The sequence below is a fragment of the Sus scrofa genome, chromosome 11 (genome assembly GCF_000003025.6).
Source record: "Sus scrofa isolate TJ Tabasco breed Duroc chromosome 11, Sscrofa11.1, whole genome shotgun sequence".
NCBI classification, from domain to species: domain Eukaryota; kingdom Metazoa; phylum Chordata; class Mammalia; order Artiodactyla; family Suidae; genus Sus; species Sus scrofa.
The window spans coordinates 64775932-64802006 of NC_010453.5; the positions used below are offsets into that span (position 1 = coordinate 64775932).

Sequence of the window (26075 nt, forward strand, 5' to 3'; positions counted from 1 at the left end):
GGCATCTTTCTTTGTCCCAAAGTAGACCCTAAGATTTCAAAGCCGTATTCCACGGAATTAGTAGAATTAAAAGAGCATGAAGGGAGCAAGCCTGATTGGGGTTCCCTTTGGGTGTAGGATGGAGAATCTTAGGGAGATCAGTAGTGGGTATACTGCTATGAGTTCCTGGGCATATGTGACCCACACTGATACAAGATCTCCTCAGTTTACCATAGTTACATCCTGCTCACTCTGGTGGCCCTTGGCTTCCTTTATGCATCCAGAGGCTTAATTTAAAGACCCCCTTAGACTGAGTCCTGCTGCAGCCCAAATTAAATCAGCTGCTTTTCCTGTATGCTGGAATTACTGCATGTAATTGATGGTAGTGTTTTGCCCCATTCTCAGATGGTTTGTGATAGGCCAGAGGTAGCAGGTGCAAAGGACCTGACACACAGTGGCCACCTTGGAGTTAGTTCCCATCTTCCTTTCTTTTTTTTTTTTTTTTTGGCTTTTGTCTTTTTGTTGTTGTTGTTGTTGCTATTTCTTGGGCCACTTCCGCGGCATATGGAGGTTCCCAGGCTAGGGGTCTAATCGGAGCTGTAGCCACCGGCCTACGCCAGAGCCACAGCAACTCAGGATCCGAGCCGCGTCTGCAACCTACACCACAGCTCACGCAACGCCGGATCCTTAACCCACTGAGCAAGGGCAGGGACCGAACCCGCAACCTCATGGTTCCTAGTCGGATTCGTTAACCACTGCGCCACGACGGGAACTCCCCATCTTCCTTTCTTATCCTTCAAGACTGAGAAGCACATCTTATCCACCTTGAATCCCAGTTGTCAGCACAGAGCTGAGGACATCCTTGGCCCATGTGACTCTATAACACATTCTGAGTCCTGCAGACAGAAATGCGGACATGTACCAGATCTCCCTTAAAAACATACATAGATATTCCTCAATATCGAAACATTCACTATCCAAATACTTGAATGATTCTACAAGTCTTCAGATTAGTCCCTCACATTCCAAAGTTAGGAATCACTCTCTGAAATTCAGGAACCATATGGATTTGGATCACACGCTATCCCATGCTATCCAAACTTGCATCACTCCAGCTCTCTGTGCAAACTCAGTTTACTCTGTTTGAGCCCCAACCGTATTTTATGTTTCCATCACTGAGTCACACAAGCAATCTAAATGGATACATCATCTCATAGCATTTTGTGTATTATTTTGGTACAAGTTTCTGCATTTGTACTTGAAAGAGGTATATTGCATGTGTGCTCAGAGTCATGACTGCCCTTAAGTCCTTAACAATGAATAACCTCAAGCAAATGATGTTTCCTTATTTCGACCAGATTCCTAGAGATAGGGTGGCTGGGTCCAAGGGTAATGTGTATATTGTTTGTCGAGATATTTCCACACCTTCTCCATGGAGATGGACCATCTTGCACTCCTATTCCTACTAGCATTGAGATGCGTCTCTTTCCCCACAGCTTTGCAATGGGGCATATTATAGAACTTTAGAAATTTGGAGTTTGTTATATAAAATTTTGTCTCTTACTGCCATTTTTCCCTCCCAGTCTGAGACTATACAGGTTACCTTGTCACTGGAAAGCCGTTCAGAGGGAAAAGTTGATTTTAAGGCCTACAAGGATTACTTCACAGCTGGTGCTCACTGGAATATCATCATTTTCCTTATTCTCATAAACATCGCAGCTCAGGTAAATAAGGACATTTGTTTTGGTTTGCGCCCTCAGCTTGATATTTACATACTATTTGTACTGTATTTATTATTTATTATTATTGTTAACATGTACTTTAAGAGATTTATGTCAGAGAACTGGCTCACGAGATGGTGGGACCTGAGTGGGTGAACCTGAAATCAGTCAGGCAGGCCCTCAGGCTGGAACGTCAGGCAGGAGCCAACACCGCAGTCTTGAGGCAGAATTTCTTCCTTCTCCAGGAAGCCTCAGGGTTTGCTCTAAAGGCCTTTGACTGACTGGATGAGGCCCCACGTTGTTCGGGGTGACCTCTTCTACTTCACTTATCTTAGTGTAGATGTGAGCCTCATCTGCAAAATACCTGCAAAGCAATTTCCAGACAAGTGTCCGTTTGAATCACTGAGACTGGCCTGGCCCAGCTGACACACCAAACTGACCATCCCAGTACCTATCAAGCTTTTTTCCTTTGAAAAATCCCAACATTTATACTATTATTATTATATTTTCAGTCCACTTGGATTTGCATTGTAGTGTGTTTTCTGTGGGGAGCAAAATAAATGAAGCTTACTCATGTTATGTGTACATGACAGAGAGCTTCTAGGATACAAAGGACGTCTTAGAAGATTTTCACATGTCACATGCACTTCCCTGACCTGTGGTTGTCTGGGGCATGGGGCTTGGTGCAGATCTGAGCCAGAAGGACCATGTCTGTTTTCTGGAGCCTTCCCATCACCCATTGTCGTGAGCGGGGGTTTTGAGGGGCTCAGTGATGTCAGCGTTTGATTGATGGTTGTTCCTGCTCCAGGTGTCCTACGTCCTTCAGGATTGGTGGCTCTCATCCTGGTGAGTGATTCCTGGTCTGACCCAAAGTGCTGTAAAATCAACAGGAAGCCTCATTTCCCAGAGTCCAGGGAAGAGGCAGGGCTTGTTCAGCCTCCTCTTCTGATCCTCACATAGTTTCCCTGAAGAAAAATTAAATTCCTGCTGATGGAGTGTGACCCTCGCATGGTTTCTCCCCATGTCTGACCTTCAGCACCTTCTCACAGACAATTTTGAGAACCGAAAGTCATGATGAAATTGAATTTTTTCTTTTTTCTTTTTAGGGCCGCACTCCAAACATATGGAAGTTCCCAGGGTAGGGGTCGAATTTGAGCAACAGCTGCTGGCCTACACCACAGCCAGAGTAATGCCAGATCTGAGCCGTGTCTGTGACCTACACCACAGCTCATGGCAATGCTGGATCCTTAATCCACTGAGCGAGGCCAGGGATCAAACCCACAACCTCATGGTTCCTAGTCGGATTTGTTTCTGCCGCGCCATGACAGGAACTCTGAAAGTGAATCTTTATAAGGTAGATGGACACAGAGTCCTGTGAGCTGGGGATCTTTTTTTTTTGAACAATGATCAGACATTTTATTTGACCTAAGATAGTAAGAAACTTCAGTACACAACTGGGCTCAGCTCTGACTAATAGGAAGGATGGCTGGGGATTTACAGCAAGTGGGTGGGGTGAGAAAGTTCATGGATGGAAAATTACAAAATGGAGCTTGATTAGTTACCACCGGTGGAGGGAGTCTCAATAAAGTGGCTTAGTAGAATTCTTGCTAAAACTGGGTTCATCAGGCCAAGGTTAAGGCCTAGCAGAGAGGAGGGCTCAGAGAGGTGTGGCTGAAGTTTAGTCAAAGAGTGAGTCCCCAGAATATATGTCTGAATCACTTTTCTGTACACCAGAAACCAACACAACACTGTAACTCAACTATGCTTCGAGCTGGGGATCTTTTTCCAACATGAAACACATCTCCTATATCGAGCTTAATTTTTAAAATTATTTTTCTAAATTCTATCTATAGTGTAATATTTTTCTTCCCTGTTTCATAGGGCAAATGAACTGAGTACCCTGTATGCCATGGCATATGGAAAAGGAAGTGTAATCTTGTTACCTGATCCTGGCTGGTACTTTACACCTTATTCAGGTAAAGCCGAGTCATGTGCTCTAACATATGAGTGTCTGAGGTGCTTACAATGAGCCTGTGTGAGCAACTAGGGCTTCCAGGAGTAAGTCAAAAATGTCTCAACAGATATAGTTGAGTCACATTTACTCTGTGAATTAATTAGAATAATTATTTTTAAATCTACTAGAAGAAAGAGGGTGGATGAAGACTCTTAGATTTCTTTGTACTGGATTTTGGAAGTTAAACCAGGATTGCACATTCAGAAAATCAGCCACTGGAAATCCGTGGCAACTGACTATGCTAATAGGTTGCTTTAGTTGAGTCTTTGCTCATTATATGGATGGCAAGGGGATTAGAAACGGATCCCCACCCTGTGGTTCCAATTGTTCCAATTCTGAATAAACCCTGTATTTATTGAACTTGGACAAAGTTTTCTGGCAGCAAAGGCTCCCCCCCCCCAATGAAAGCATCATTCTCTCGCAGGTATGCAGAGCTCCCCTTCACCACACAGCTCATTTCCTCGGCTTCACTAATTACTGAAGAGAGAAGCTGAGCAGGAGAAACCAAGTGTCTGGGAACTGGGGTCCTTCTCTGTCTAACCTCGACATCACTATGTTATCACATCCCCAGCTGTGTGATTAATGTAACATCTGGCTTGCTAGACTAATATTAACACAGCTCTCTTCTTAGAACATATGTCACTTTGGAGTTCCTTTTGTGGCTCAGAAGTTAACGAGCCAGACTAGGATCCATGAGGTTGAGGGTTCAATCCTTGGCCTCACTTAGCAGGTTAAAGAGTTGTGGTGTAATTAGCAGACGTGGCTCAGATCTGGTGTTGCTGTGGCTGTGCCGTAGGCCAGTGGCTATATCTCCGATTTGATCTCTAGCCCGGGAACTTCCATATGCCAGAGGTACAGCCTTAAAAAGCAGGGGAAAAAAAAAAGGATATATGTAGTATTCCATACTATTTAAAGGAAATCCTTGTGTAAAAGATTAAATATTCCCACAGGAAATGCTCTTACAAGCTTTCTGTGAAAGTAAAGTGAGTTATCTTTGTAAGGACCCACTCGATGAAATTTGGTATTTAGGAGTTCCCACTGCAGTGCAGCGGAAACGAATCCACCTAGGATCCATGAGGATGTGGGTTTGATCCCTGGCCTCGCTCAGTGGGTTGAGGATCGGGGGTGCTATGAGCTGTGGTGTAGGTCTCTGATGCAGCTCAGATCCAGAGTTGCTGTGGCTGTGGTGTAGTGTTGCCCTAAAAAGCAAAAAAAAAAAAAAAAAAGAAAGAAAGAAATTTGGTATTATTTGGTATTTACTTCCTTGATCACTTGCTAAGAAACCTAAATCCATTAGTTGTTTGCCTTCTGAATTGGTGGACTAGGGGAGCTTCAAGGAAAAAGAAAGGATTCTGTTACGTGTTTATATAGGATGGTGGGCTAAGGCAGATAGATGCCTGTTGATAGAATCAGGAATTTGAGCAGCTTTCAGAAATGAAATAACAGATACATTAGCAGAAGAGGAAACAAAGTACCTGATTGAATGTTACAGAAGGTTTCTCCAGTCTCTTTAGTGTGGTGGCTTCAAGAACTGTTCAGAGATCTATTTTAATTTCTACATGACTAGTAGGTACCCATTTATGTCATTAATAAACTGTACATTTAAGTGAATATGTTCATTTCCAAATGCTTCACGTTGCTGTAAAACACTTAGTGACAGTTTAGTTGCTCATTAGATTAATTATCTTGTGTTAAAATAAAATTTGTATTTTCTTGCAGTTGAATTATTTAAGGAACTTTCCACTTACAAGTTAATATGTTGTTTTCATACTCTTTAAAGCTTTTTGGGCGTGGAAATAGCTACTTTATGTGGAAGTAAATTTCCATATGAGTTTACCATGTACATGGAAATCCTTTCTCCTGTTCCCATGCTAGTACAAAGCATTCCTCAATTTTGGATTCTGAAACCTGTTGTAAGTAGTAACACTTGAAATATGTAGAAAGGACGATCAACCACTTTTTATAATTTTCTTTCTTCTGAGGTGTTTTTTTTTTTTTTTTTTTTTTGTCTTTGTACGGTCGCATCCACAGCATAAGGAAGTTTCCAGGCTAGGAGTGGAATTGGAGCTGCAGCTGCTGGTCTGTGCCACAGCCACAGCAACGCTGGATCCCCAGCCCACTGAGCAAGACCAAGGATCAAACCTGCATCCTCATGGATACTAGTCTGGTTCGTTACCACTGAGCTACGATGGGAACTGCCTGTGTCATTTCTATTTAATGAGAGGACTGTAGTGATTTTTATATTGTTTATAAATGTATCTTGCGAATGTGTTACATTATCATTGAACCCATTTTATCTAAATTTATTCTACATTCTACATATGAATTTATATATACATTATATTTTAAAAATTAAATACATCATATCTTTGTAAGCTGCCTTCCACGCTTTAGCATCATTGAAGAAAAGGCAGAGACTTTGTGCTGAGCGATGTTTCTTTGTTCCAGTTCTCACTGCAGGTACCGTGCTATTTGGCATCTCGAGGTCCCTGTTGATGTTCTATGTCCTTGTTAATTCTTCACAAACTCTGCACAAGCAAATGTTGGAGTCCGTTTTGAGAGCTCCGGTATTGTTCTTCGATAGAAATCCAACAGGTGAGTCAGACCAAGTTTCTCAGTAAATATGTCTTGTTAACGCATTTAGTGCTTGGTTACGTTTGATATTTGAAAATGGAGAAGATGCTTGGAAGGCAGTCACAAAAAATTTTACAGATATTTTTTCCTACCAAACGACATCTGAATATAGAATCATATAAGATTTTTTTTTTGAGTTCACTTTTTTTTATCTTATTTTATTTTATTTCATTTTATTTTATTTTCCCACTGTACAGCAAGGGGATCAAGTTATCCTTACATGTATACATTACATTTTTTTTCCCCACCCTTTGTTCTGTTGCAACATGAGTATCTAGACATAGTTCTCTATGCTACTCAGCAGGATCTCCTTGTAAATCTATTCTAAGTTGTGTCTGATAAGCCCAAGCTCCCGATCCCTCCCACTCCCTCCCCCTCCCATCAGGCAGCCACAAGTCTCTTCTCCAAGTCCCTGATTTTCTTTTCTGAGGAGATGTTCATTTGTGCTGGATATTAGATTCCAGTTATAAGTGATATCATATGGTATTTGTCTTTGTCTTTCTGGCTCATTTCACTCAGTATGAGATTCTCTAGTTCCATCCATGTTGCTGCAAATGGCATTATGTCATCCTTTGTTATGGCTGAGTAGTATTCCATTGTGTATATATACCACATCTTCCGAATCCAATCATCTGTTGATGGACATTTGGGTTGTTTCCATGTGCTGGCTATTGTGAATAGTGCTGCAATGAACATGCGGGTGCATGTGTCTCTTTTAAGTAGAGTTTTGTCCGGATAGATGCCCAAGAGTGGGATTGCGGGGTCATATGGAAGTTCTATGGATAGATTTCTAAGGTATCTCCATACTGTTCTCCATAGTGGCCATATAAGATTTTATGCCAGTTTACGTGTGTGCAGAAATATAAATGAACACTCACTTTGTAGGATGGATTAGGAATCCATTTGTTGTGTGGCATATGAAACACCCTACGGTCACGTGTCAGTGTTGTTAACTAGTTGCTAAAAGTTTGGCTGTGTTACAAAGTGTTAAGCTAGGTTGTCTTCTAGGAAGAACTTTCTTACAGTGAATCTCTGTAAGAGACAGGCTGTGGGTGTCTTTTTTCATCGTCCATCCAATTCTGGAAACACAGAGCTCTGGCACGTGCTGCGACCTAAAATGGTAATGAAAGATTCCTAAAACCCAAGTTTGGTGAAATGTAAACATCCTCTTCAATACAATTAATTCTCTAGTTTTACAGTGGACTTTTAGTGCCATGTAAGAGGTTTGTGTGGTCTGTAGCAGGAGGATCTTCAGGAGTAAGATTCTCAATATGAGTGTCCCTGGAGGTTTCCCAGTGGTTGCTTCCTCTGCCCTGAGGCCTTTGACCTGTCCTGCTTTGAAGGTAGCTCCTGACCTGGGTTCGTTCACGAATAGTTCATCAGCATGCATGCCCACTCTGTTTTGTTGGTTGGATTTGTGGTGAGTCCCAGGGCAGCTTTGTTGTTGCAGGTGATGATTGACGGGAACTGTAGAGGCAGGGAGGTGGGCTGGAGGGAGGAGAGGAGTAGCCTTGGCCTGACCATCAACTAGGCATGTGACCAAGACCAAAACAGGTGAGTATTTCTGGGCAGGCAAATCTCAAAGCAGGGTGTCATCATGGTTGTACATATGGGCTCTGGAGCCAAGTGCCTGGGTTCAGTCCTGGTGCTAGTTACTCATAGTGGTAGATGGCTCTAGTTATACTGATGCTTATGTGCTACTTATTTAAGTTCTCTGTTTCTCAGTTTTCTCCTTACAAGATGGGGATGCTATTCTCATGTACCTTATCTATATCTTGATACTGTGGGCATTAAGCAGGTCAGTACGCTCACAGCACTTAGTGCTCCGTCAGTGGCTAATGAACCTTAGTGACAACAGTGACTTGGTGCCTGGGAACTTCCTCTTCTGTGAATTGGGAATAGCTTCTGCCCTTCCTGTTTCACAAGACTCTGGTAAATATGAAATAAGACTGTTCAGGGAAATATCTTGTGTAGATTTACTCAGCACATGCTGTCAGTCCAGGCACCGTGCAGAGCACTTCTTGGTAAACTGCAGAGGCCCCTCATGCATCTTATTTATTATGACGCCAGTATGAGAAAGTGATTGGAGGAGTTCCTGCTAATATGGCTCCACTTTGTCAGCTAAAGTGAAAACTACAGTCATAAAGTTGGGAGGATTAAGTGGGACTGGATTTCTATTATTATAGCCTCTGAGTGCTCATGACCACAGTTAACCAGGATCTTCATGTTCAAGACTTGTAGGCTCTTCCAGATGCTAATTCATTTGTTATTCATGGAAATCAGACCAAGTTTAAAGCTTCAAGGTCACTCATCTAGAGCAGTCAGGACCCTAGTGTTTATCTTGCCTCCCCCTCCCATATCTCTTAGCAGGACTTCATTCCTTCAAGAAAGTAGAAGCCCAAATAAGTACTGCAAAGATAGACCTTCTTTGTCCAAAATGTTTAGGGACCATGAATTATTTACTCTTTTAATGGTAGATTAAATTGAACTCTTTCCTATAGTTATTTGCAAAAGGGGAATTCATAGTAGATTATTTATGATGGACTTTGTTTCTGGCATGTGATGGCATGAAGAAAAAAACCACACATGCCAGTTCTTTGGAAGCTGTGTTTTGTGGAACCAAACTATCCAAGCTTCCAGATACTGTTGTCTGTGAGTCAAGGAAATAAAACTGTCAAACACCTAATACATGTCTCTGGGATGTAGTTCTGCATAGAAGATGAATCTTGCAACTTAAGTGGCTTAAATAGTTGATACCTGATAGTTTTACCTTATAAACTGTAGCCCTTAAGAAGTAGAGAGGAGGAATTAATCCATTTAAAACATCATTAGACCTTTAAAAACTGTTACTGGACAGGGAGCTGAGAAGATAGGTGAAGATGTTGTGATGTCCCAGTTGTGCTGGAACACAGCCTTGGGAGAGCAGTGCCCGTCACTCCCCTTCTCTTGGCCTCAGGTCAGAAGAGGGGCCTTTTCACTCATCAAGCATTTTTTGGTCATCTTCTGGTTGTCAGTTGTGGTCCCAAGCACTGGGACAAAAAGTCCCTGTCTTTCAAGGCTTTTGCCAACTTAAATGATTGCCGACAATGGATTATTTTTTTTGTCTTTTTGCTATTTCTTGGGCCGCTCCTGCGGCATATGGAGGTTCCCAGGCTAGGGGTCTAATCAGAGCTGTAGCCACTGGCCTACGCCAGAGCCATAGCAACGCAGGATCCGAGCCATGTCTGCAACCCTCACCACAGCTCACGGCAACACTGGATCGTTAACCCACTGAGCAAGGGCAGGGACCGAACCCGCAACCTCATGGTTCCTAGTTGGATTCATTAACCACTGCGCCACCACGGGAACTCTGGATTATTTTTAAAAATTGTCAATGTTCTATGACTGCATATGGAAAAGATACAGATTCAGAATTTAATACAGCTCTAGATTGGAGAGCTCAATGCATTTATAAACAAAACACAGATACGTACATCGGCCCTATGGTGTATTTCTTTTTCATAATCAATTATAATGATTGTCCTTGATTTCAGAAAATTTCCAGAACCTGTTTTCCTGGAACTTTAAAATAGATTGTTTTCGAAATACAACCATACCAGTGGGAGTGGGAGTGGAATTTCAGAAATAAGGTGACTTTTTACTTAAAATCATCATCTCTGAGCTTACAGCAAACTCAACCTGGTTTCTGACTAGACTCTTGATGAAGCTGAAATGCTCTCCTGCCCCATCAGGACTGTCTGGGTGCAGAGCTCCTCTCTGAAATCTGTGTTCAGGGAGAAAAGAGGGAAGCAGCACTTCCAGCGTTGTCCTTTGTAAATAGCCACACACACTTCTCTTTGGGCTTTTGAGAGTTGGGTACAGATGCTTTGGCAGAGGTCAAACATTATTAGCAATGCCATTTTCTCCATAAGTAATGTTATCATGAAATCACCTATGGTGTCTGTGTTGAGTGTTCTCTTCATTCTTGGAAACCAATTTCTAATCTGTTAGAAATTTCCCCTCATTTAGGTAGAAACTCTTTAATGTCTAGAAGTAGATGGTAAGCGTTGAAATATATTTTGAGTGGGAATTTACTAAAATCCTGTTTTTAAATGGAAAGCTATCATAAAATCAAGTTCTCTGTTCTGGAAATATTTTCTTTTCTCTATTTTGCATTTGCAGTTTAATAGATTGTGTCACATGGGAGACATTTCAACCTCTTGAACACCTGGAAGGTCTCTTTGAGGCTTTTTATGTGGTTAAGAATCTTTGTCCAGACGTTCTTCCAAATGCAGTCGTGCTCCTCATGGTGGGCAAGTCCTGCCTCCGGGTCTGCTGCTGGGGGACGCAGTGCTGCAGGGCAGCGTGTTGTTCACACAGCAGCAGAAACCAGAGCATCGGCCCTGGTTGATTCGCAGCCTAAGCCCTGATTTGGGAATGGTTAGGTCAATAATTAGGTAGTGATTTCTCTCAGATCTTCAAGTGATTGTTTCAAGAAGTGTTCTTTCGGCTCAGTGACTGATCTTATTCTTTATTCTTTTGGGTTTTTTTTTTTGTTTTTTTTTTTTTTTTTTTTTTTTTTTTGTCTTTTTGCTATTTCTTGGGCCGCTTCTGCGGCATATGGAGGTTCCCAGGCTAGGGGTCGAATCGGAGCTGTAGCCACTGGCCTACGCCAGAGCCACAGCAACGCGGGATCCGAGCCGCATCTGCAACCTACACCACAGCTCACGGCAACGCCGGATCGTTAACCCACTGAGCAAGGGCAGGGACTGAACCCGCAACCTCATGGTTCCTAGTCAGATTCGTTAACCACTGCGCCACGACGGGAACTCCTTATTCTTTATTCTGATTGAGGAATACAATTAAAAAATAGAGATTTTTTTGCTGGTGTGATGAGAAAAACATTGTACCCACTTCTTTCTGATCCATACAAAAATACTTGCACAGATACCACAGTGGATCTGGACTTGGCCTTAAATATATCTTCCTACATTAAATACTTACATATATCTAGATCAGCAGTGGTGCTTTGAAATATATTCAGAATCATGCTTTAATTTTTTCATCACCTTTAAATATTTAGAGAGAAATTAAGAAGGAAGTGCTTGCTTTCTTGTATGGAGTCATTATTTTTAGAAGTTTTTCCTTTTTTCTCCTGTTGGTATCAGACTGCCTGAGCTCAAAAATTTATTTCTTTTGGGAGAACTATAAATTTATTGTTCTTCCTTTTTGGATAATAAAGCAACCATAACATCTTAAAATTATATCACATGTCAATATAAATCTTTTGGATATTCTTTTTACTTAGCATAAAAATGAAGAGGGAGTCAAATATGGCTTAATGAGTTTCACTAATGGCCAATACTGTAGACAGAAGTATTTCTTATTGGTGCCAGGTTTTCACTGTTAGTCTTGACCTAGTCCTGTAAACGAAAGGAAAGTAAACATCTACTTTAAGATGACGAGTAATCGGTGTTACTAGAAAACTATGCTTTGACTTCAAGACAAAATAAATAGTTGTTGATAGAAATAGCCAGAGTAATAAAAGGCGGCACCTGTGTAATCTTGGAGTCAGTGGTTTATCCTACAGTCAGAGAAGCTGCTGTTTATTAACAAATGCTCAATCTTTGGACCAGGTGAGTAAATTTCACTGCTACATTAGGGAATTTTAAAACTCACTTGAAGAAGCTTTAATTCCCGTTGGTGCCAGATTTTCTATCCACTCCCATCTCTTTTGACAAAGAAGACAGTAGGAGTTTCAGGCTTAATCGACTCGGCCTTCCAGTGTATGTCTCTTGGTTCTTGTTATATTCAAGTAGTCAGATGAGAATAAAGTTTGAGTGTTAGGTAACACAATGAGTCCATTATACATTTTGGATAAACACTGAGTATTTTTACTCTTAGAAGAGATCATAGACAAAACAGTCTGACATAAACTGTCCAAATGTTTTCTCAGGTCAGTCTCCCAAGGCAATGAAATAAAAGCAAAAATAAACAAATTGGACCTATTCAAACTTAAAAGCTTTTGCACAGCAAAGGAGATCATAAACACAAAAAGACAACCTATGGAATGAGAGAAAATAGTTGCAAACGATGCAACCAACAAGGGCTTAATCTCCAAAACACACAAAGAACACATACAACTCAACAATGAAAAAAACCTAAGAACCAGTTGCAAACTAGACAGAAGATCTAAATAGACATTTCCAGAGAAGACATGTGCATGGCCAGCAGCATGGGAAAGGATGCTCAACGTCACTCATTATTAGAGAAAGGCAACTCAAAAGTACAGTGAGGTACCACCTCACACTGGTCAGAATGGCCCTCATTAATAAGTCTACAAATAACAAATGCTGAAGAGAGTGTGGAGAAAAGGGAACCCTCCTACACTGTTGGTGGGAATGTAAATTGGTACCACTACTATGGAAAACAGGAGAGATGTTCCTCAGAAACTAAATGTTGAACCACCATATGATCCAGCAGTCCCACTCCTGGGCACATATCTGGAAAAACTATAATTCAAAAACATGCATGTGTTCCCCATGTTCATAGAAGCACTAGTCATAGTAGCCAATATGTGGAAGGAACATAAATGTCCACCAACAAATGAATGGATTAAGAAGATGTGGTTCGTGTATAGTGTGGAATACTACTCAGCCATAAAAAGGACAAAATAATGCAATTCACAGCAATATGGATGAAACTAGAGATTTTCATACTAAGTGAAGGAGGTCCGAAAGAGAAAGACAAACACCATATGATATCACTTCTATGTGGAATCTAACATATGGCACAAATGAACATATCTATAAAGTAGAAATAGACTCACAGACATAGAGAACAGAGTTGTGGTTTCCAAGGGGGAGGTGGGAGGGAGTGGGATGGAATAGAAGTTTGAGGTTAGTAAACGCAAACTATCAAACACTTAGAATGGATAGAGAGTAAGGTCCTACTGCGTAGCACAGGGAGCTCTGACCAATCTCCTGGGATAGACCATGAGGGAAACATATATGTGTATGTGTGTATATGTATATGTGGAAAACGTATAAATGTACATGACTGTCACTTTGCACTACAGCAGAAATTGGTACAGTATTGTAACTAAAGTTTACTTTGATAAAAAAATAATAGTCGGGGGGAGTTCCCTCTTGGTGAAGCAGGTTGAGGGCCTGGCATTGTCACTGCAGTGGCTTGGGTTACTGTTGTAGAGCATGTTCTATCCCTGGCCCAGGAGTTTCCACAGGCTGCAGTCACAGCCAAAAAAATAGTAATTGTGTAGGGGTTTGTAGTAACCGTAAGTAACCACAAAGGATGTTGACATGTTCAAAAACAGTCAAACCATCGATATCCAAAATATTATATCTGGGTTCTCATGAAAAGTTGTATTTATGCTCCATATCTTTTGTTGAACGTGATCTTACTGTATAGCACAGGGAACTATATTCAGTATTCCGTAATAAACCATAATGGAAATGAAATAAAATTAAAAGTCGACAAAGGTCTCTTGTCTGCATGAAAAATGTTCTGTTAAAATGACTAAAATAAATTTTGTTATTTCAAAGGTACTTAGTAACTTAAAATTTTAACCTTACAAAAATCTATCATTTCCCCAACTAATTTTAGTAAGCATCAGTTGTTGTCCCTGTGGTGGTTGTTCTAGTCCAGGCTTTGGGTTCTAGGGGCAGAATATACCCAAGTTGGTTCAGAGGAGGAGGACTTGAATGAAAGGAAGTGGGCATCTCGTGGAGCTGGAGCAGTGCTGACTTTCCTGGGAACTGCAGCTGGGAACTGGGTCCTTGTGGGAGCTGGGACCATTGTCACAGGGCTCCTGCATGTTCCCAAGCCCCCTTGCTTGTCACCTTTGCTGATCACCTCTGCTCCACTTTCCTGATTCTCTCCTGGCCTCATAGTTCTTGGCAGGGAAATCAGAATGATTGGTAGTTAGTCAGTGGCTTAGCTCCCCCTGGGCCCTTCTGGTCAGTTAGCTGTGCCAGGGCTGTGGGGGTTCCTGAGAGGGCAGCACAGTTATTCCAAGCCTGTCCAGTAAAGATAAAGGAGCTCACATGAGTGGCAGATTCCTGGAGCTACCTTTGCCAGCAAGAGTCTCAAGGAGGAGCAAGGGCTAAGGCTGAGATCTGGAGAGATGGGGCCGGGATCGAGGACCTTGTTGGTGGGAAGAAGAGAGAGGAGCGGGCCCCCATCAGAATAAGGACCTGTGGCCAGGAGTGAGGGAAGAGAGGGAAGGTCGGTACCTCTCTTCTGTCTCCTCTCTCCTCACTGTTCCTAGAAACATGGTAGGTTTGATTTGCTAAAGAAAGGTGGATGCAGATGAGTTTATTTTAAATGACAGGGTGAGACCTGTTGGTAATTATGTGAGGTCAAGAGACGTCAAAAGTGAGTAAGAAGTTTTTATGCTCAGTGTTGGGCAGAGGTCTAAGGCAGAGTTTAAGAGGTTGAGTGTAGGTAGTTATGGGTCAACTTTAAAGGCTTCTGTTCACTTTAGACGGCAGCCAGCACGTCCTGGGCAGTGGAAACTCCACCCCCAGCCTCTGGTCATTCATGGTCCTGTTGTGGCTTAGTGTGAAGGGCCTTGGGAGGAAGTCTCCTGTGACAGAGGTCAGGAAGAGCACTGAGAGGTCCTGCATCTCATCTGCAGGCTGGCCTCCTGAAGTGTCAGTTACAACTGCAGTTCAGGGGCCTAGATGACATATTTCTCAAGAGTTGCTGCACCAAAATAGGTTGTGAGTGTGGGTGTATGCGCGTGCGCATGCACCTTAGCCATTGCTACCAGTATCCTGTGGTTTCTCATCCTGTTTCCTGAGGCTGTGCTTTTGGGGGGCAGCTTCAGTGTCTGATGGCTGCAACATCCTTTGTTACTGATGTGACAGGGAGCATTTGTAGTTTACACTAGGTAGTTATTAGAAATTCTCATTTTCTAATCCTAAAACCTCTAGGGTATACTGTTTTTGTGGATTCTGAGAAGGTAAATAAAATCAATGATGATAAGTGACTTTTGGTTATTAAGTAATATTTCTTTTTTTCTACCTCCATCTCTCTGGTCTGCTTGGATGCTTATGCAGGAGTCTGTGTTCCTCACACCCGGTGCACCTCTGAAAATAACCACTTACTACCCCAGTGGGAAACTCATAACTTGGAAATGGCAGGAATCTGCAATTTCCCAACATGTGAGGTCCTCTGTTGTGTCTTGAGGGGAAAATTTACAGAGAGGTTATAATATGTTTACTTTAAAAGTATGACTTAGCAAAATTTATTTTGATAACTAAAGCAAAATTAGAGTCATAATTAGGATTAACTTAAATATTTTGCAATTGTGTATTCACCGACTTAGCACTTAGAACGAGTCTTAGATGCGATGGATCAAAAAAGAGGGACCATTCTCAAATGCACCAACCCTTCCCGATGCTGCCACACGATCCCACCCCCATACTTTTAACATCCCAATCTCAACATTTCCCTCAGTGCCATTCGGTGGCGTTTTTGTTTATCTTTAGGTGTCATTGTATTTTCTCTTTCTTTACCACTGACATGGGCTTATTTCATAGGAATCTCTAATATACTGAATACATATACTTTAAAAGTACTGCTTTGATTTGTTCATGAATTGCTTGCCTTCAAGGGTCTATCTGGAGAAAGGAGTAATTTCTCATGTTCTATTCTTACAGGAAGAATTTTAAATCGTTTCTCCAAAGACACTGGGCATATGGATGCTTTGCTGCCCCAGATCTTTCAAGATTTCGTGCAGGTAAAGTAACAGTCACATCGATGTTCTCACAGGGAAAAGCCAAGTGCCTGTTTTTCAAGGCCTTTTCTCAGGGGCTGAGGGTGGGCCTTTCAGCCTGGTGCTATGTCCTTTTATCTTAGTAAAAGGCCGTGTTTGGAAGATAAGGTGCAGTTATGATTGGGAGGCTGAGTTAACATGCTGAGTTAACATAATACCTGGTGTGGCCGTGGCTGCGCCGTCACGTCAAGGTTGATGTAAAGCAGCGACATGCTTGGTGAGTAGGTCTCCCTCTGCCATCCAGGTATCTGGCGTGGATTCCCTTCACTGTGAGCACATTTCATAAGATAGAAACCTCACCTCTCATGGAAAGAGAGCCTAGATTAATTAAGTTATGCATTGTTATCATCACAAAACATATTGACTGCACTATTTTGGGGGAACTTATATTGGATAAATGCAGGTGTGGTTACTTACAAAGAAAAGATCAGTAATGATAAGGTGAAAATAATACTTGGACAAGGCCGATAGAGAGCAGGTATTGATGATACAATGTCTCTAAGCCAGTAATTGGAGTAGAGGATCAAAGTTCTCTCAGAAAATTTTTTTTATTAACCTAGTTATTCTTTTCACTCATTGATTTATCTCTCTTAAGGTGTCTTATTTTTTTTATTTTATTTTTTTTGTCTTTTTGCCTTTTCTAGGGCCGCTCCCTTGGCATATAGAGATTCCCAGGCTAGGGGTTGAATCAGAGCTGTGGCCGCCAGCCTATGCCACAGCCACAGCAATTCGGGATCGGAGCCGCATCTGCAACCTACACCACAGCTCACAGCGACGCCGGATCCTTAACCACTGAGCAAGGCCAGGGATCGAACCTACAACCTTATGGTTCCTAGTCAGATTCGTTAACCACTGCACCACCACGGGAACTCCTTAAGGTGTCTTTAAAAAAAAAAAAAAAAAAAAAGACAGGAGTTCCTGAGGTGGCGCAGTGGTTAATGAATCCGACTGGGAACTATGAGGCTGCAGGTTCGGTCCCTGCCCTTGCTCAGTGGGTTAAGCATCCGGTGTCGCCCTGAGCTGTGATGTAGGTTGCAGACACGGCTCTGATCCCGCGTTGCTGTGGCTCTGGTGTAGGCCGCTGACTACAGCTCCGATTGGACCCCTAGCCTGGGAACCTCCATATGCCGCGGGAGTGGCTCTAGAAAAGGCAAAAAAAGAAAAAGAAAAAAAAGAAACACCCCCAGAAATAAATCCCTTCTGTCCATCCTTCTTTTTGTCTGTAAACTTGAGGTTCTAAAGAATGATGTTGGTCACCTCAGCTCTCATCTCCTCATTCAGTATCACTGCTCATGCGGGATGTTTTTCCTGTTATTTAATTCTGTCTGCTTTTCAGTGATTCAGGCTGTGGAGGTTTCTTCATTTCCAAGTGTTCTTTTTGGAAATGAAAAGCATGTATCGAAAGTTGCCTACAGAAATGCAGCCACGAACATTTGACTGCAAACCACGTATTCTGTGGGCAAAGGCTTCTACTCTTGACCAGTGAGCAGTAAGCTGATCTCAGAGGCAGAGTACTTTTATAGCAAAGAGATCTTATTTTTTGTTTTATTTTCTGCAAACTTATTTTGTAGATGTGTCCTGCTGAGTTTAGGTATCTAACTCATCCACAGAGGCAGTCTAACCCTACAAACAGTGTCACATTTTGATAGTGATTGTTAATTAATTTGAAAGGATTGTGTGAAAGTCCTGTTTCTCTGCTACTACAAGTGAGAACAAGGTTGGGTTTCCAGAGCTGGCTGCCCCGCTGTGTGCTGAGCACATGGTTAGTTAGTTCTCATCATCAGAATCTGTGACATATTATTGCATAAAGAGGGACAGGGATAGATGCAGCCTGATTTCAGTAGAAACTGTTCTCAGAGGTGCAAGGAGAGAGTCTCCCTGATTTCCAGTCCCAGTTCTCCCTGTTAGAGTTCAATTACCTTGAAGTTTTGGGACCCTCAGGTGCAAGCACACTTTATCTAATTGGAAGTGAGAATCTGGTGGTTGAGAGAGACGTGGGATGAGCAGACACGGGTGTATTCTTCACTGAGCAGGTAGTAGCTGAATCTGTGAAGATGGGTAAGGTTGGCCAGAGAGAGAGAGAGAGGGAAGTATTTTTAGGGGCCAAGATCAGAAGGTTATGGAAGCCTTTCTATTCAGAGCAAGAGCAGAGGAGATGCATACAAACAGCAGGGAAGAGAGGAGGGAATAGGTTGGGGAACAGAAGAAAGACAGGTCTATTCAAGGAGAAGCTACGTCTGTGGAGAGTTGCTGGCTGATGTGGGACCAGGAGGCCTGTGGTGACCAGAGGAGAAGGTTTCAGCTGGGAGGAGGCCAGAGGGCAAAGGGCTGAGACTGGAAGAGGCCTGGAGGGAGCAGAGGTGCAGGCAGGCTGCTCTGAAGGAGTCTGACTGAAACAGGAGTGAGGCCCATGGGCAACGCAGGCTCTGAGGAGGGGGTGCTGCTTGTTTGGTGTGTAGTTTGTGGGTCAGAGGAGGACGTGGTGGTGTTTCCCTCTCTGCCTCCTTCCCTTCACCAAACAGGGACCAGCGTTGAGGCCCTGAGGCTCAGGGGGGAGTCAGGCACGAAGCCCTCCGCTCATGGGTCTCCTCCAGCCGCTCGAGGGGTAAGGGGCATCCAGGGACTCCCCCCTTGCTGCCTTTGGATCCTGATTGTGCGAGAGGGCTGTGCAGAAAGTCCTGGAAGGCAAACTGGCTGTGGGGTTGGAGGCAGTGGGGAGCCTGGTCCAGGAGGAGGTGGGCGGAGCTTCCAGGAGGTGACCTTTGATCCCAGATGAGAGGAAAAGGCCCCTGTGGGTGGAGGGCAGCAGGTGCTGCCAGAAGCTGAGTTCCGGGTGGGAGCCAGTCTTTTCTGTCTGTCATCTGCTGAGAGTGGGGTCAGGAAGGGGCTTGAAGAGGGTTGCTTAGTTTTGTTTTAAAGGACATAGTTAGTGCCCAGTGTGTTTGAACTCATCTTTGCTAATTCTGCTCATCCTTGGTATATTTGACAAGCTTTGGAAGATACTTGATCATTTTCATTTTTAATTGCATCACTTCTAAAGTGTTAAGTGTTCTTCTCTATACTTTCCTCCATCTAATACTTTCTCATTCCCTTAAATAAAATCTCAGACAGTTTATTTACTGTTTTCTAATAGTGATGCCAAGGATGGCTAAAGAAAACCCTGCATTCTGAGCAGTGGTCCTCACTGCAGGTCAGCCCAACCCTAAGGCAAAGACATTCAGAGGCCATGTCCCAGCCGAGGGGAATCAGGAGTGTGGATGACATCACGTGCACTGACTCATCCCTCCCAGATCTGTGGCCTGTCCAGTCACATTATGGTTCGTGGCTAAACTGGAGCCGTTCGCCTTCCAGAGGAGGAAGGCAGGCAGCATGAAGAAAATCTGCTTGTGTGGTGCGCTTCCACCTGACAACCATGTGTGAGGTCAGCGCTGTGAGAGTGGTGGAGCGGGGCCCGCGGCCTCCCTTTCCAGGCTTGAGTCCTGGCTCCCCCCTTCCTGCCTCTGCCCCACAAAGCCGCACTTTCCTTCTCTGTAAAGTAGGGAAATAAGACCAATTTCATGAGGGTCGTTGGGAAGACACAGTGAAGTCCTGGTAATAAAACTCTTAGCGTAACATCTAAGTGCATGTTGAGCACTCAGTAATGGGCAGTTACATTTAAAAAAACCATATGTCTTTTTAAGTGGGAGAAATGGACTTATAATGGCATTATGTTGCATTGAAGTTATTGTTACAGGCAGTTTCCAGGGACAAAATATCACCTCATGAATTTGTATTATAGGTTTGTAATGCTTGAGGATGTTAATTGACACTTTCCCATATAGACTCACAGAATAAAAATCAATTATTTTCCAAAATACACCATTGAGCATTAAATATTTCAAATTAATGTAACTTTTCATACAATTTGCCAAAGTCCAGGATAACATTGAGTAAGGAGTTTCAGTTATCTACAGTTCTTGTCATTAAAATCATCACTTCCAAGAAATCTTCATACTACAAAAGCAAGTAAACATGAAGCTAAGATGCAGACGTTGGATTTAGGCATTTTAATTAAAAAAGAAAAAAGGCACTGCTCTGATCATGCAAAGTTGAACTCAGCTACCCTCAGCAAAATGCTATAATTTATTGAGGAAAACTAAATTGCAAAATCTTTCCTCCCCACACAGCCCTCATACAGAAAAAAGAAAAAAAAAAATCAACAGCTTGGCTTTGCCTAAAAAACCCACTTTTCATCTCCTTTCCTGGACACAAAGGGCTAATACTGAGGCTCCTTGAGCCCCCAGTGCCGCAGTGGTGGGACCAAATGGAACGTGTCATTCCCTCCTCCCCGCACGCAAAACACACCAACTGCAGCTCTAGGAAGTGAAAATGCCCAAGAAAAAGAAAATGGGAAGCAGGTGCCCCCAGTCATTCCTTCCCAGAGGGGGGAGCGCAGGAGAAGGAGCTGCTGCCTCTGGACACTGAGAACAAAGCCAGCCTGAGACTCAGCATAAGGGGCGGGTCACTGGCTTTTAGAGAAGCAAAGAGTGGAACTGCCTTTCCTTGTCTCAGCACCACTGACCGTGCATCTCATGGTGTAGAGACCTCAGGGAACGTGTGTAGGGAGCATCCCAGCCTCTTTCACTGAACAGTGACCTTGTCATGTTGAGATTCCTGTGGAGTGTTGACCCCTTTCCTCACCCCCTCCCTCAGATCCCCGTTGGGGATATTTATTTCTAGTGTGTGTATTTTATACTAGTCCTTCGTGAATATTTTCTTCCAGTCTGTGGCTTGCCTTTTTATATCCTTAATGGAGATCAAGTTTTAATTTTGGTAAAGTCTGAAATTTATTTTTTTCCTTTTGTAGTTCCTGTTTTGGTATCCTAAGGAATCTTTGCTTATCCTTAGGAGTGTGACAAAACTTTCCTGATGTTCTACCTTTTTAGAAATTGCTGCATCTTGCTTTAATTTTCGTATATGGAAGTGTGGTTAGTGCTTGAGCTTCACTTTTTTCTAGTGATTCTTGTCACATTTGTTAAAGACTTTGATGCACTGAGTTGGCACTTTGATTCAAAATCATTGAACTTTATGTGAGGAAGTCTGTGCCTGTATATTTTGTTTCATCAATCTGTTTACCTGTCTTTACCTATCTATTTTTATTCTGCAGTATTAGTTATTGTACATTTTTTAAGATTTGAAATCCAGTGGTTTAAGTCTTCTGTGTTTATTTGTGAAGATTGTTTGGATCATTCTAGATTCTTTACTTTTCTGTATAAACTTTATTTATTTTTTTATTCTAATTTTTTTTCTCTTTTTACGGCTGAACCCGCAGAATATGGAGGGTCCCAGGTTAGAGGTTGAATCGGAGCTGTAGCTGCTGACCTACACCACAGCCACAGCAACTCATGTTTTGAGCCATGTCTGCGACCTACACCATAGCTCACTGCAATTCCGGATCCTTAATCTGCTGAGTGAGGTCAGGGATCGAACCTGCCTCCTCATGGATACTAGTCAGAGTCATTTCCACTGAGCCATGATGGGAACTCCTATGTGTAAACTTTAGAAGCATTTCAACTTGTTTTTTAACTGAAGCCTGCTGGGATTTTTACACATATTTCCTTTTAGTGTAGATCAGTTTGAGGAGTCTGAGTCTTAGCAATCTTGAATCTGCAGTTATGAAAATGGCAAATCTATCCACTTACTTAGGTCTCATTTAATTTTAGAAATATTTTGTAATATTTAGTATAGCTATCTTACACTTCTTTGCTTAAATGTATTTCTGAGTATTTGATATATTTTTGTTGCATTATTGGATTGTCTTTATTATTTATTTATTTTGCTTTTATTTATAAATAAATAAAATTCATTTATTTTCAGGGCTGCACCTGTGGCCTATGGAAGTTCCTAGGTTAGGGGTCAAATCAGTTGCAGCTGCAGGGCTATGCCCCAGCCATAGCAACGCAGGATCCTTGCTGTACCTGTGACCTACACAACAGCTCATGGCAACACCAGATGCTTAACCCACAAGCCAGGCTAGGGATCTAGCCCTCATCCTCTTGGGTACTAGTGGGTTCATAACCCACTGAGCCATGACAGGAACTCCTATTGGATTGTTTTTAATTCTACTTTTTCAACTGCTTGTTGCTAGTATGTAAAAATACAGTCGATATATTTGTGGATTTAGTTTGTATTTACTGGAGTTGCTGGTGGTGTTTTTAAAAATTCTGTAGGATTTTGTATATATACAGTCATGTCAGTTGTAAATAATGATAGTTTTACTTTTTCATTTCCAATATTTATGACTTTTGAATTGTTGTAGCTAGAGCCTCTAGTACATCATGGAATAGAACTGATGAGATAAGATAATCTTTGTTTTGTTTTATTTTGCTTTTAGGGCCTCACCTGTGGCATATGGAGGGTCCCAGGCTAGGGGTCAAATCAAAGCTGTAGCTGCTGACCTACACCACAGCCACAGCAATTCAGGATCCAAGCCGCGTCTACAACCTATACCACAGCTAACAGCAACACTGGATCCTTAACCCACTGAGCAAGGCCAGGGATCAAATCTGCGTCCGCCTGGATGGTAGTCAGATTTGTTAACTGCTGAGCCGCAACAGGAACTGCAAGATAAGATATTCCTGTACTCATCAAAATCTTGCAATATTTTTACATTGCAGATGAAGTTTACTGAGATTTTCTAGGTAGCTCTCTGTCATTAGATTGAAAACGTTTCTTTTAATTCCTCAATTGACAAAAATTTTACTTTTTAAAAAAAATCAAGAATAGGTATTGAAAATGGACATATATTTTTCTATATTTCTTTAGATAATGATGTGATTATTCACCTATACTCTTTTAATGTGAATTATAGTGATTAGTGCTTGAGGTTAAACTTAGATTCCTGGAATAAACTCCATTTTGTCATAATACAGCATCTTTTTTCTTTTTCTTTTAATGTATCACTTTATGTAATTTGTTAATACTTTATGAAGAATTTTTGTATCTATTGTTTATCAAGGATAATGGCCCGTAATTTGTTTTTCTTGTTTTTTGGTTTTGTTTGGTTGTTGTTTTTTTCCTTTTTTGGCCACATCTGTGGCATATGGAGTTTCCCAGGCCAGGGATCAAATCCAAGCTGGAGTTTTGACCTGTGCCACAGCTAGAGCAATGCCAGATCTTTAACCCACTGTGCCACAGTGGGAACTCTTGTAATTTACTTTTCTGGAAATATTTTGTCAGCTGGTTTTGGTATCAGAATTATACAGGCCATGGAATTCCCGTCATGGTGCAGTGGAAACAAATCCAACTAGGAACCATGAGGTTGCCGGTCTGATCCTTGGAATCACTCAGTGGGTTAAGGATCTGGTATTGCCATGAGCTGTGGTGTAGGTCACAGATGCGTCTCAGATCTGATGTTACTGTGGCTGTGGCAAAGGCCAGGAGCTGTAGCTCCTATTGGACCCCTAGCCTGGGAATCTCCATATTCTACAAGTGCGGCCCTAAAAAGCAGAAAAAGAAAAAAAATTATGCAGGCCTCATGAAAATACATAGGAAATGTTTCCATTTTGTGATGGTCGTTTTTTTTTTTTTTTGCTATTTCTTTGGGCCGCTTCCACGGCATATGGAGGTTCCCAGGCTAGGGGTCTAATCAGAGCTGTAGCCACCGGCCTACGCCAGAGCCACAGCAACGCACCATCCGAGCCACGTCTGCAATCTACACCACAGCTCACGGCAACACCGGATCGTTAACCCACTGAGCAAGGGCAGGGACCAAACCCGCAACGTCATGGTTCCTAGTCAGATTCGTTAACCACTGCGCCCCGACGGGAACTCCCGTTTTTATGTGTCAAATTGATCAGGTTATATTTCCCAGTTATTCAAACAAAAAGGAATCAAGGCATTGCTGTACAGGTATTCTGTAGATGTGATTAAAGTCCATAATCAGTTGATTTTAAGTAAGAGTGATCATCCTAGATAGTCTGTGTGGGCACAGTTCTGTCAGCTAAAAGGCCTTGAGATCTAAGGCTTCTCGAAATCGGTGGATGAACAGCATCAGCTCCTGCCCAAGAGCCAACCCCACCCCGTCCTTTCTAACAGCCCGCCCTTTGGATTTTGGACTTGCCTAGCCAAGACTGATTGTGAAATATTCTCTTTTTTATATTGTTAGATTCAATTTATTGGTATGTTGTTTGATGTTCCTGAGATAGTTGGTTTGTAATTTGTCTTTAATGTCTTTATCTGGGTTTTATATGCTAGTAATGCTGGACTCAAATTCCCTGGATGAGTGTGGTAAGACTTTTTCACAGAATGTATTTGGTGAAGCCCTCTGGGCCTAAAATCTTTTCTGTGGGAAATTTAAGGATTACAGATTTAAATTCTTAAATCAATATGAAATTATTCAGATTATCTATGTCTCATTATGTCAATCTTTATATGTCACTTTCAAGATATTTGTCCTTTGCATGAACATTTAAACATTTATTAGCTTAGTGTCTATTATTTCCTCTTTTTAATGCCACTAGTATCTCTTGTTATCTGGTGTTAATTCAAGTTAATGGTAATTGCTCCACCTTTTTTTTTCTTTTTACATTTCACTGATACTTTCAAAGAACCATGCTTTATGTTTGTTTTTTTCTTTTGTTTTTCTTTTTTTTTGGTCTTTTTTGTATTTTCCAGGGCTACACCCACGGCATATGGAAGTTCCCAGGCTAGGGGTCTAATCGGAGCTGTTGCTGCTGGCCTATGCCAGAGCCACAGCAACACCAGATCTGAGCCATGTCTGCGACCTACACCACAGCTCACAGCAATGCCGTAACCTTAACCCACTGAGCAAGGTCAGGGATCATACCCACAACCTCATGGTTCCTAGTCGGATTTGTTAACCACTGAGCCATGGAGGGAACTCCTATGTTTGTTTTTTTCTACATAGAAGTTGGTTTTCCATTGGATCTGTGTCTACTTTTTATTTATTTCCATTCTTTTACATATTTTAATATGCTGCAATTTTTTGTTTTTCTCCTGTTTTAATGTGGATTTAAAAACCCTCGACTTTTAGCTTTTTTTGGTGTGACTTTATTTTTTGCTAGGGCATTTTGTCAGTTCACAGCAAAATTAAGTGGAAGTATAGAGATTCCCCAGTGTATCCTCTGAAGCCTTCTAAAAATATGTTAAAAGCTGTAAATTTACTTCTAAGCACAGCTTCAATTTGCAGCCCTCAAATTTTAATATTAGTAGATTTTCATTTTCTTTTAAGACAGAATACTTTCTCATTTATTGTAATTTTGAACTAGGTGATATTTTCAAGTGTTTTATTGAGCTTCTAAATACTTATTAACTTTCTAGTTACCTTTTTGTTACTGATTCCTTGTTAATTCCATGTAGGTTAGAATATGTTCTATACAATTTCTGATCTTTGAAGTTTGTTGATTCTCGTATTAGTATAGTATAATACAATTGAAAAGAATGTGTTATGTAGTTATTCATGGCAGTATTGTGTATTTCCTATTTAGTTCAAGTTTATTGATCATGTTTTCACAATCTTCTATGTCCCTATTGATTTTTATCAGTTTGTTTGGGGGTGAATTTAAATCTCCCGCTATGAACATGGAATTGCCTATTTCTCCTGAGTTCTGTCATATTTTCCATTATGTATTTTGAAGCTACGTTATTAGGATTATATAAATTTAGATTTTTACAAATATCTTCTGGATAAATTGGCCCTTTATTCATATGCAATGTTTTTATTTATTTCTAGGAATCCTTTTTAACTTCATGTTCATAGTGGTGTAGATAGATACTCCAGTTTTCTTTTCATTAGTGTTTTTAAGGAGTACCATTTTCAATGTTTCATCTCTTTTCTATGGTGTTATTTTTAAGGTGTGCTTTATAAAAGTAGCAAATAGATGGACTGCAGTTTTGAATTTTTTAATAAGCTTAAAGCCTGACAAAGGGTAGAAAGGAAGCCACTGAT

At 41.6% G+C, this 26075-nt stretch overlaps 1 protein-coding gene across 1 annotated transcript in view; it reads left to right on the top strand.

Annotated features, from left to right (window-relative positions):
- The window catches only part of LOC110255845 (multidrug resistance-associated protein 4-like), a 131054-nt gene that overhangs the window by 55742 nt on the left and 49237 nt on the right, over positions 1-26075 (top strand). The window contains 5 exon segments of the mRNA XM_021065788.1: positions 1563-1703; positions 2509-2546; positions 3582-3676; positions 6163-6309; positions 16011-16090. Coding sequence (XP_020921447.1) covers positions 1563-1703; positions 2509-2546; positions 3582-3676; positions 6163-6309; positions 16011-16090 — 501 coding nt within the window.